The 13,062-nt window shown below is 37.4% G+C and overlaps 1 protein-coding gene across 1 annotated transcript in view; it reads left to right on the top strand.

Moving 5' to 3' along the window:
• The first annotated feature begins 188 nt into the window (after positions 1-188).
• LOC127640557 (dedicator of cytokinesis protein 4-like) overlaps positions 189-13,062 on the top strand; it is a 90,050-nt gene continuing 77,176 nt past the window's right edge. Inside the window, exon 1 of the mRNA XM_052123180.1 lies at positions 189-292. Coding sequence (XP_051979140.1) covers positions 256-292 — 37 coding nt within the window. The 5' untranslated portion in view covers positions 189-255. The remainder of the gene's footprint in view (positions 293-13,062) is intronic.

The following is a 13,062-nucleotide window of genomic DNA, read 5'->3' as shown; positions in this document are numbered from 1 at the left end:
CAATCAGAATCATACGAACGCTTCAACTCAGCTTTATGGGTCTTGTAGTTTTCAATCTAAACCTTCTCATTCATTTCCTTCATCTCCCGTGAGTCAACCGTGTTTTTCTTCAGGACTGAGAAAATGTGCTGTATGTGAGATGTTGTTTTGGCTCTGCCTTCAGAACTATACAGTGCAACCCTGTGCAACAACAATATGGATAGTATCAGCCGTAATTGCCCTGTTTTCTAGTACTTTTCTATTTGACGCGGGAAAATGTGGATACCGACTGAACATGAAAAATACGGCGTTGGTAAGTGATATTTATATTATATTGGAGTGTAATTCATACAACGCAAGTAATAATGCTGGTATACATCGCTGCAGGTGCGATAATGAGCCATGGCATCTCTATTATGACACAGAGCCGATGGCATATAATGTCAAAGCATTCTTTGCTATTTGAAAATGTTATTATTAATTATAAGATAATGCATTTCGAGTGTTTTTATTATAATTTTTATATATGTTTTCCTGCTAGAATTAATTATGTTTACATTCACTGGTATGAATGTTAATCTCGAATAGCTCTTATATACAACAATAAGATGAAATAGCCCGCAGTATAGTCATATCTGGTCATCGTTAATGCACAGACGCACATACACATATTTATTTATTTTTTTGCAGATTGTGGATCTTATGATATAAAACCGTTACAGTAATTTTTTTTTTATTTGGAAAAATAAATGGCTTATAACAATAAATAATGGGAATTCTATTATTACATCACAGGCGTATTACCAATAACATTTACAGTACATTCAGCGAGCGTTATATACAGTATTTATTTATTTTGTTCCATGTTATTCCAACTGTAAAGAGTTTCCAACTGTAAAGAGCACCTTACTCCCCCCAACACACCCTAACTGGACATTATCATTATCTAAAATTAACATGTAAAAGTGCTTGTATTAGGTATAAGTGCAACAAAATGTTCTAAGCAAGTTAAGCAAATTATCTGGTATTTTTTTAACACTTAGGTAACTACCACTTTTTATTTGATTTAGTATTTTATTATTGTTTTATTTTGTGTATTATTATTATTAGTTTATTATTATAAAAAAAAAATTCTACTGTGACAGCAGCTGTCATTTTGAATGATGCACTTTGGTAGTGGTCTGGAATCTAGGCTCATCTCTCATTGGCTGACAGCTAGAGATGGACACAAAGTCAGCTGAGTGGCATGAGGACTTAAAAAAACTCACGAGTCCAGCAGTGCTGTGGAGTTCACGTCTATGATGTCGTCCCCTACCAGCTTTGATTGGAATTCACTGATTTTACTCAAATAAAAACATGGAAATCTTTGGTAGAGAAAAACATTTACCCTCAGTAAATATTGTTTTTGGTCAATATTTGCTAATTTCTTCAGTTTGAAAGGAGATAAGGTCAGATAATAAAACAGAAGTGAGGTAAAGGGGGCGACAACAAATCCTGTTTCTCTTTGCTTAAATTGAAAAAAATATATGATGGGAAATTGGGAAGTGATTTTCTCTATTCATGTTAGTCATAAGCCACAGCAGAAGGCAGGCAAGGATAGCTAATGTAAAGCATCAGAGCATTATTATACTGGAATATGGCAAAATGGCTGCATATGACTGTGCTGCTCTCTGGAGATTGTACACAACTATAAAGACCTTTATCGGTCATGAAATATGGATGGAGTCCAGCCGGGATGGCACACACACACACACACACACACACAGATGCATATACTGTTACACACATCCATGCACACCATCCAGGCCTCTCCTTCCTCTTGGTTGCAAATTGAGCTTAATGAACCATCTGCTATTTACAGTAAATGTATCAGAAATGCGATGGCATTGATCACTGTCCCATATCTGGCTTTCCCCCCAAAACCAAAGCCAGCTATTAGATTCAGTTTAGATCCAGTTAATGTTGTTACTATAGCGCTCTCTGTCAGGAAATATTATTTTTGTGGGAGGGAGTGACTGATATACAGATAGAGATGGACGGATGGAAGGACGGATACACAGACATAGATGGACGGATGGATGGAAGGACAGATATACAGCTTGAAAGATAGATATACAGACAGACAAACAGACATATATACAGACAGAGATGGATGGATGGATGGATGGATGTCCCTAACACAAACCTTTCTGCATTTTAAAATTTTCATTAAGACAGTATTTGGTATGTTTATTTCATTAAGTTTCACTCAATCAGTGTTGTTGAAAGGAAGTTTTATATATCTGTTAAACTTTACCTCAGTGTCATATCATCATCCCTGCTGAATTTAGTTGCTGATCGGCTTGTGATAAAGACGACCATGTGGAACTTGCTGGCAACAGCTGTGAAAAGACAGTTTGACATGACCATATTGCTTTCTAATTATGCCATATTCCTCAGTACATTTAATCAGCAAAGTGAAAGCTAACGTCACTCTTCCAGTGCATAAAACTTGTATTATTTCCTGTTCAAGACTCCCTAATGCATCTTTTGAAATCTCTTCAAGATTGTTAAAGAAATGAGTGCAATGGAAACATCTAGTGATTTTGCGTATTGCCAACCCAAATATCTGATCTCGGTCAAACTTTTTAGCGGTAAATGTAGTGAGTTTGGGATCATCATGTCCTGTTCCCTTGCTTCTCAGCTTGGATTTATGATGGGAGCTCATTCGGCATACAAATTAGTCTCATCCTTTTGTCACATGCTGACTGGGCGCCTACTGTGCCCTGGTCAACAGGCACACTGCCACTCTGAGAAAGAGATAAGACTGGAAGATAAATCTAGAAGCACAAAGAGGCCAAGTCAGCCGCTAAATCTGAGACGCTAGTGTGAATTCAGTCATGCACATATAAGCTTTGCTTTGTTCCAAAACCTACTGAGCTGCCTACCTACTGTAGACTGCTTTTTTTAAGGCGTCATAAGCACACTCTGGATGTAAAGGCTGTTCTAAATGGTAGGCAGTAACATTATGGGGATGTATACATCTGATTATTTCATTCTTTGTTACTGATCGGCTAGCTAAACGAACATGAAAAGATCAAGTGTTCGAGATGGATAGCAATCCAATCACTCGAACCTTGGGAGGTGATGTGAGATACATACAAGACACAACTTGACCAATCGTGAATGCATCTGTTTGTTTAAATGGAACTTGTCAGCATACGGAAGTTTGGTAGTACAAAGACGAACAATGATATATGGCACAAAACAGTTATTGCCTTTTGTACCACATATTACAAAGCAATTTTAGTATTTATGCTAAATCTTATGTATCCTTCATGGACCTCAGAATGCATTGCAGATTGAGTGAATAAAAAATGATCCAAGCTGACAGATGAGTTGAGAAAACTGTAGGCAAGATTATAATAAGTAGCCTAAATTCCAATCAATACAGAAAGAAATTGATAAAATGAGTTCAGTTTTATTGAAAATGGACTTTCGCCCAATCATTTTGTGTGCCATGTATTTTTATTCGTATGATGTTGGTAGTTTACCAACATACTTCGTCAAACTATTCAATCGACTCTATTTTGTTGCTGCTTATGTAGTGCATTTCGAATGAATCACTTAAAAGCTTCCATTTCAGTTTATATGCTGCCAATGTAGGTAATAGACAGCAAGGCAGCTCACAAGGTTTTGGAACAGAGCTATACTTGGTATACACAGCATATACTTGAAGATTTGGGAAAACTTCAAGTTTTATTGCCCATGGCAGGCTTTCACAGTTCAAATAATTGTGCATGTTGCAACAAAGTGCCACTTGAGAGCTCTTTGAAACTGGCGATCTAGAAGCTTATTTTCAAAAACCTATCCTGCCATTGCACAGACTCCATTTAAAGAGAGAGAGCAGGATATAATTTTGAATCTTTCATGCTTATGACAGTCTCGACAGTTCTTTCTGCATAATTCATTGTCATGTGTGCAAAACCCATTTTTGAGTGTTGCCACTTCAATAACATAACACTAGTACATGCCATGTTCTCCATCACTGCGAAAACATTCTTCAGGGTTTTATTCTTGTACTCCTGTTTCCTCTCTCTGATTTTAACTTGTGACTGGGTCCCAATTCCTTTCACCCTCCAGGAGATAACAAAAAAATAAGGAAACACTTAAGCCAATGTTGTATTCATCTTTTGTGCTGCCTTGCCAAGAAAAGGAATCTCTACAGATTTCAGTCTGCAAGCTTTTGATTCTTAAGAGCTTTCATTTAATTTCTTTCATAGGCTACATCCGTTTGTGTTTATAGTAGGGCTCGGCAAAATATAAAACAATTATATTGTGATATTTTTCAGCCTATTGATGAGATTCAATATGTATTGTATGTCAGTAATTGTGTGTGTCCTCTGAAATGGCTTATGGCTTAATGGAACTGAAACTGGAAATAGTAGGTTGATTGTTCTTTAGCTAAAATCAGTCTGTGCTTATCGAAATGTGAAACACTGCCTTAAGTGGCCAAAGCAGGAAGTGTTGTTAGGCGTATGGGCATGTATGAGCTCCTTTTTCCGGGTGAAATTTCCATGGAGGGGCACGAGTTGTTTTAAGCTGTACAGGCTGTTAAACAGTGAAGATGAATGCATATTTTATAAGCTGTAACCCCCAACCCAAAACTAAACTGAAACACTCAGTGGAGTAAAAAAGTAATGTTAGAGGGGGAAAATGCAACCTTCCAAATCGCACGTGTCACTTGTCGAATGCGATTACTTCCGGGATCCGAACCTAGATCTCCCATGCTGCTGATGTCACACAACATGGGTCCGGTCACATCACAGTGCAATGTAAACATGCAGAAGCCGATGCAAAAATGTCTGAAAGATGATTGTCGGTGAGTCAGCATAATGTGACCAATCTGAGGTTACCAGAATGCTCGGAAACAACATGTGAACTTCCCGTGTGATCATGGTGCTTCTTTTTCAATCCAAAGAACCATAATTTCAACCAAATTGCCATTGTTACCAACTAGATACAAAATGTTTAACGTAAGACATAAAATACAATAAAAATCTTCATAGAATTAATCAAAGGTATGATTTCCACACTGTTTTTCATTAAAGGGATAGTTCACCCAAAAATGAAAATTCTCTCATTATTAATTTACCCTGATGCCATCCCAGATGTGTATGACACTGTTTACTTATAATGCAAGTAAACAGGTGCCAGCACTTTAAGGCATCATAAAAGTAATACGCAAATAGATGCTAAACGTTTGTGTAAAACATAAATCGATAATTAAAACTATATTAACTTTTAAAAAGCGCTTCCTGCCACAGTTGACGCACCACGTAGCTGTTGTGTGATGTTAGCGCGTCGGTGAGTTCACACAAGAATTCGGAAGCAGCGCTTATTAACAACAGAAGAACAAACGTCACGCGAGCGTTCTGCCATTTCAAACTGCATCAGAGCCCTGGACAGAAGCTCTGATATAAAGTTAAAAACGTTTTAATTATCAACTTGTTTGTCGAATCCCTGGACCGTCAAAGTGCAGGCAACTGTGTACTTGCATTATAAAGGACCTGACCAAGCTCTATCTTCTTCTAAAAATCATCATTTTGTGTTCTGCTGAAGAAAGACAGTCATACACATCTGGGATGGCATCAGGGTAAATTAATAATGAGAGATTTTTACTTTTTGTGTAAACTATTCCTTTAAGTCAACACAAGGAAGAGGGATATTTAATCATAATAATTTATTTGCACCTTGTATATAACAATACACACTAATAAACAGCAATATTTACTTACATATATTTTTCACTAAAACATTTAAAAACATGTCAAATGTCACTTCTGTGAACATGATGACATATACAAATATTTGAGTCAGATAGATTCACATATATGAATCAAATCCCTGAACTGCAAGGGTTGAACAGATTCACAGTGATGAATTGAGCTTACCAGTTCTATTCCCTTTTTTATTACTGAAGTTTAGACTCATGCCCACAAGACTTATACTTGCAAGTCGCAAGAAAAGGAAGGATTGCAAATCTGATTCAACGACTCTTTAGGAAACTAAATGGACAAATAAAAAGCACATTAACATCATAGAAATATTATGTTTTACAGTTCAGTATATCGAATGCAAAATCATTGCAAAGAAATCACTAATATTATATATTGCCCAGACCAAGTTTACAGTAGTTCTATAATTATCTCATGCATTAAGGGATGAATATTTTATGTGATTTATGGAATTCATTATGTAAATACACATTTGCATGTAAACCAAAGAGAGCACCACCAATTGACATGTCAGTCACAAGATTTATATTTCTTGTACCCTTTAATGCCTATAAGCAGTTAGTAGTCCTCCTGGACTGCATCTTGTCTTGAATCCTACTCACCTACAACTAATATTCAAAGATGTGAAGTGACTGGAGACACTGTAAGCTGTCTTTTAGGAGTGTACAGTTTGACTGGAACACTTGAGCTCCTGGTCGCTGTCAAAATGTATGTAGAGCATGACAGTCTGTTTGGGAAGAGTTTGAAAAGGGCACTCGCTTGCCAAACTGCTGTATTTTTGCTTGGTACCATCTGTCAGTGCTTGTCTGCTGTTTTTAATAGCAACCATGCTGATAGTCAGACCAATGTACTCTCACCTACTGCTTGAAGAAGTTGCATGTGGTTTCTATTTCTCTGTGGAATATTTTGAGTCCAAATGGCAAGATTTTATCTGTATAGTGACGTTAATTTTGGTCTGTTCCTCACACTAAACTATTGTCAGATGGGTTTGGATTGACATGTGGGTAAATAATTGACAGTACTTTCATTTTTGGGTGAACTATTCCTTTAAGCAAACTCTTAAATGGATACTGAAGTGGAATGCTTTGTCTTTTAGATTTCCATATTGCTGACAATATCAGATTTCCCCCCATGCAGGCAATTAGACACTAATGATGCTCAGTCAGAACCTTCAGAAGGAGTTTTTGTTTTGTCTGAGAGCAATTGGAGACATTTGGAGAAATGGGAACAATCCCTGCATAGAGAATTTGCAAAATCATTACAAAGCTTGTTTAATAAATTGTGTTAAATGTGCCTCCTGCTAATTGATTCTTGCTAAAAGTATTGCATTTTGGGATATTTATCTTCCTTAAAATGTGGATCAGGTTGATGGAGCTAGTTGATAACACACTTTTAAAACGTGTTACGTACTCTTTGTCTTTCTCAGGCTGTCAATATAATTTTTTCTTCTTCTCAAACATTAGAAAGAATGACAGCAGAAGACAAAAAAATCCCAGAAGAGAGTTTGGTGTGTATTTTCCACCTCTCTCATTCTTTCTCCCTCTCTGTCTGTCTCATTCTCTCTGTTGGTGTTGTGGTTATGGCCATCCTGTGCTCTAGAGAGAACGGCTACAAGATATTCCCATCTGAGCGCTACGCTTCACTAATGAACACAGACTACAAACACATTTAGAGAGACGGGCGACTCTAATCAGTTGTCAGAAAATATCAAGTTAGGCCTATGTCTTAATAAACTGTGAAATATTTCATGTTTTTGAATAGATTCACTAAAGAAAAGGGAGAAAGGATTTATTCACTTCAGTGGTGCTGGAATTCTCATCCATGCGAGCTGGTGCACATTTTGCCTTTCGGTTTTGTTTAAAGGTAAAGTGTGTAATTTTGTGTCATCCTGGTTTTATAGAATCACGTAACTATATCTACATTTTTGCAACATGATTTTTACGTGACTCGTTGTACATATCGCAGGAGTTTCCTGGTAACATAAACACTATAGGCATTACAACAACAATTAATTTTATATTCACTTTCACTCATATGGTCATTATCAGATTATTATATCTTATGACATTGAAACACTTTCTATAGCGCATGACTTGTAGGTCAACACATTTTAACGTTTACATTACATAACCAACTAGATTTACCACTGTGTTTTGAACAAGATCAAATTTATTGCATTGGCACACTGGCTCCATTAAAGGTGTGATGTAACTATATGTTTATTTGACCAATGTAAGACAGGGAATGCTTCGGAAACCTGTTTGAAAACAGTTGTTATCTTTTCATTTGGGTATGCCAGTGGTGCAGAAATTTCAATAGACCTGATTTCACAACTGCAGATTTTTGTATATTTAAGAAAGTCAGAAACATCCTATGAAATATTTTTTTTTTGTTCTTAAAGGTCGGTTATATTATTATCTACAAATCTTTGCGGAAATGGGTTTTAATTTTATAGCTCAGGAGACATAATTGATTTCTCATGTTTCTTTGTGGTGGACACTATCTCAGATGTCTTAGAATTTTTTTGGGAGACATAAAAATACTAACAAATGAGACATTTGTTTAACATTTCTGACTTTTGATTGGAAATTTGGTATCTTGTCAATCTGAGCACAGTTTATGACATTGTTGAGATTTCTTTTGAAAATGAGAGGAGATAACTGGGCTTTTTTTTCTTAGAAAGAAGTAGGAGACTTAAGGGGTTAGTTCACCCAAAAATGAAAATTCTTTCATTTACTCTCCCTCATGCCATCCCAGATGTGTATGACTTTCTTCTGCAGAAAATGAAGATTTGGGTCCATTTAATACATTTAATGCAAGTGAATGGTGACTAAATCCTTGAAGCTTCAAAAAGCACATATAGGCAGCATAAAAATAATCCATATGATTCCAGTGCTTAAATCCATGTCATCAGAAGTGATATAAGAGGTATGGGTTAGAAACTTCTAGGCTAGTAGTGTAACCCCCGTTCCCTGATTGAGGGAACGAGATGTTGTGTCGATTGTAGTGACACAAATGGCTTCTTTTGGGAGCTTTTGATACCTCTGAATATGAAAATGGACAATGCCAAATTGACAAACTGAATTTGCATGTCCCGCCTGTACGGGTATAAAAGGCGGAATGTGCCTCTGTTCAATCAGGTTCAAGGAGCCGAGAACAAGTTTCATCCATTACAGCGGCTTGGTACAGTGTTGTTTCAAGTGGGACAGGTTGGCACAGAGGTGGGGCGGATGCCACTGAAACGGGGCGGGCGCTTGGTGAACTGAATCTCGTAGCCGAGTCGGATGGTCCTGGCCACCCAGCGTGACGGGTTGAAAAGCGTAAGCTACGCATCCAAGCTCTGCGCGAGGTGCTCTATAGGGACGATCGTTTTTGACACATCCGGTGGGGCTTCGCAAAGGTAGGGAGGCTTTGTGTAGACCATGTAGGCTTTCGCTGTCAGCGACGACATCGTGGTCAAAGTGGTTTGCTTTTTTGGGGGCGGGTGGTTCATGGGGATTTACCCGGCGAAACCGCGCCTGCTGAATTCACCAAATTGCCGCCAGGTCGTCCTCTATCCCGTGGGAAGAAGGAGCAATGCGGGGCGGCTGGAGTGGCATTTCCTTTAATAAAGGAAATAAAAAAGCCGCGACCGCGAGGTTCTCGCAATGAGTACATGAACCATCCACAAACGCTGCCTCGGTGTGATCGTGACCCAGACAGTCAAGGCAGTGCCTATGGCCGCCAGAAGCGGAGAGATATCTGCCGCATCCAGAAACAATGCAAAGGCAGAAGAGCATCTTGATAAAGACGCGTCTTTAAAAAGATGTTCAGCACCAAACATAACTCTTTTATTTTCTCTTGAAAATAATACTCTTTTAGAGGAGTGTTTGCTCTTTTAGAAGTCTGTCGAAGGTCCCAGGTGCGTGGACTGCACTGGCGTGCAGAGGAGGGAGAAAGCCGCTGGCAATGTGCCGTAGATCCAACAGGAAAGCTCTCTAGAGGTGAGGTGGAACAGAGTGAGGTTTCATCTTGCTGAACACATACACAACCGCTCGGCTACGAAGAAAGAATCTGACTGAACAGAGGCACATTCCGCCTTTTATACCCGTATGTCCGGGGGCGGGACATGCAAATTCTGAACGCCAATTTGGCATTGGCCTTTTCATATTCAGAGGTATCCGTGGCTCCCGAAAGAAGCCCCTTGTGCCACTACAATCGACACAAAGTTGAGTAAGTGACAAAAGGGGAACAGATTATTTAAGTATTTTTTATTATAAACCCCCACCTTTGACCAACCCCAACCAGTAGGTGGCAATAAGCATGAAGAATGTGAATCGCCAAAAAACAAAAGAAGAAGAATGTGGAAGTGAAAGTGAAGTAGGTGATTTGTAGAAATAAAGGACCTGAAAATTGGTCTGTTGCTCACCCACACCTATTATATCGCTTCTGAAGGCATGGATTTATCTGCTGGAGTCTTGTGGATTATTATTGTTACGTTGCCTTTATGTGCTTTTTGGAGCTTCAAAGTTCTGGCCACCATTCACTTGCATTTTATGGACCTACAGAGCAGAGATATTCTTCTGAAAATCTTTGTTTGTGTTCGGCAGAAGAAATAAAGTCATGCACATCTGTGATGGCATGAGGGTGAATAAATGATGAGAGAATTTTCATTTTTGGGTGAAATATTCCTTTAACCAGAAGTCTTCATTTAATAACACTAATGTCTAGGAGGAACAATTTGCTGTACATGTGATCTTTTTAACATTTATTTGTGATTTTCTCTTTTTAAGCTTCTTAACATTGAATAGTAGTTTAGTTACAAAATAAATGTGTATGTTATAACACCATACATCTGTTTTGTGTGATGTGTTTGTACTGAAATGGTGGTCTGTTATTCCACAACCGCAATATACATTTCCTGCACCATTTTATATTCAAGAAAATCACTAATGTAGAGGCTGATGTTTTGCTCTGGGAATGAACAAAACAGAATTAAATATGTGAGATATCTAATATCAGAACTCATAATATTCTCATTACTGCACACAAGGGCTGAGTCTGAGAATCATTACAGATGAGAAAATTGCACTTCTGGTGTTACCTCTCATCCTTACATTCATTAAAGTTGTTTGTTTTTAAGGACAGCCTGACCCATTTTGGGGCAGTATGTTGGACTCCCATCCCTCCCAATGCTTGCTGTGAGTAAATCAACCGAAGGCTTTATCGCCATCCAAATAGATATTTTATAACAGTTCTGCAAAATCACTTATGATATGGGCTATTTAGAACTTAGTGAAAGCTCATACTTTTATGATTTGACCAGGTAAATTAAAGATGTTCAATAAGAGAATTAATTCAAGTAGGGTGTGTATAAAGGTAATACAAGTAAGCTGTATGCAGTGTTGGTTAAGTTACTCCAAGAAAAAGGAATTCATTACTAAGTAGATCTTTTACATTATAGTTAGGTTACTGTACTAATTACTCTGTCTGAAAAGTAATTAAATTACTCATTACTAATTACTTTTCTAAAACGCATATCAACTTTGACCAGATGGACTATATAAAAGGATAGACATCAAATTATTCTTTTAATTCTTTCAAATAAATAATTTAACATAAAATAAATAATTCTTTAACTGTTCTTAAACTATTTCTAAATGGATCACTCTCTTTACAATACATTTTTCAAGCAAGTACATTTGTTGCAAAAGGCTGTATTTCATGTAAGCATCGTAGGCAACATTTGTAACAGTATAGTAACAATAAGCAGTTATACAGCGGCCCCTCAGCAAACCAGAGCAGAAGGGAAAAAATACTGGCTTACCGTTTATCACGTGATGAAACTTTAAAGGGACAGAAACTTTATAATCCAAAAACACATTCGGTGTGAACAGCCCCTGCGATCTCTCAAAAGTGTACATCTTCTATGTCAGTGGCTTTCAACCTTTTTGAATCCAAGGCCTCCCCATTGTCAGAGAAAATATTTGAAGGCCCCACATGTAGGCTATTAGATATTAATATTGTAAGATATAAGATATTTCCTTAAAACTTCGATTTCAGAAATGTCTAGAACTGTTTATTCTTCATAAAAAGTAAGCTGTTGAAGGGAGTTATTAAATTGTAATCATTTCCAGTAAGTTGAATTATAATAATTATATAAAAATGATAATAATCTTATATATTGTGCTGAGGCCCCCTAGTGGGTCCTGACCCGCTGGTTTAGAACCATTGTTCTATGTTGCCGTTTCAAGTGCTTTAGTAGGTACTTGTGCTTCGGATCTGCATTTGTCTTCTTATTTGCATTTGTCATATACTCCTAGTAATGGGGATATTTCCATTTAGTAAAACTACCACTCACCTTTTCCGACATCTTTTCACTATAATGATATATAGTTGCGCGAGCAGGCATATTGTCAATGCATTTAATGGGGCTGTGTTGTATTAGAAAACAAATGTTATCAATAGACGTAAAATTTCGATTTTCAATTCAATATTGTTTTATATATAACAAAGTCTATACAGTATGTTAAATAAGTACATCATAAGTAACTGTAATTAAATTGCTAAACAATTAAGAGTAATCCCTTGACTTTTTAAATCAAAGACACAATTAAAACATCTCTGTTTTAACAAACTCATACTGGCGAGTCACAAGACAAGGAAGGATCATGAAATTAGTGTAATATCATAAAATAAAAAAAAAGCATATTAAAATCATCGCAGTGTTGTTTAATGTAGTATCGCCAGCAAAATCATTGTGATTATATCTTGAATGTTCAATATATCGCCCTGCTCCAGTGGGCATATATGAGTATATTCACTCATGGAGTAGTGGTGGCATAGTGGGCTAAAGCACTGAACTGGTAAGCAGAAGGTTGTTCGTTCGATCCCCACAGCCACCACCATTGTGTCCTTGAGCAAGGCACTTAATTTCAGGTTTCTCTGGGGGGATTGACCCTGTAATAAGGGCACTGTAAGTCGCTTTGGATAAAAGCGTCTGCCAAATGCATAAATGTAAATATATTCAAAGTAGAGGTACATTCTCTTATATAATTTGCAAAAGAAAGCATTTAAGCTGAAGTGTGTGATTTTTGTGCCACCAACGTATTTGCAAGTTGCAAACATATTCCAGAAATGTCCCCAGTCTTCCATTTGTTGAACAAACAGATTCTCCCACCTCAATCTTACACCAGACTGCAGAGCTGATCCCAGACCTGCTAAGAGTAACTTGTATTAACACCCTTGCCATTAATACTCAATACTCTGAATCAATGTTAGTTTTTCTGTGTATCAAGTGTATCTCTCTTTGTGCTTTGCCTTCGGC

Source organism: Xyrauchen texanus, chromosome 49 (genome assembly GCF_025860055.1).
Source record: "Xyrauchen texanus isolate HMW12.3.18 chromosome 49, RBS_HiC_50CHRs, whole genome shotgun sequence".
Taxonomy (NCBI): domain Eukaryota; kingdom Metazoa; phylum Chordata; class Actinopteri; order Cypriniformes; family Catostomidae; genus Xyrauchen; species Xyrauchen texanus.
The sequence above is the reverse complement of the archived record's forward strand: the minus strand, read 5'-3'. Positions and strand labels throughout refer to the sequence as shown.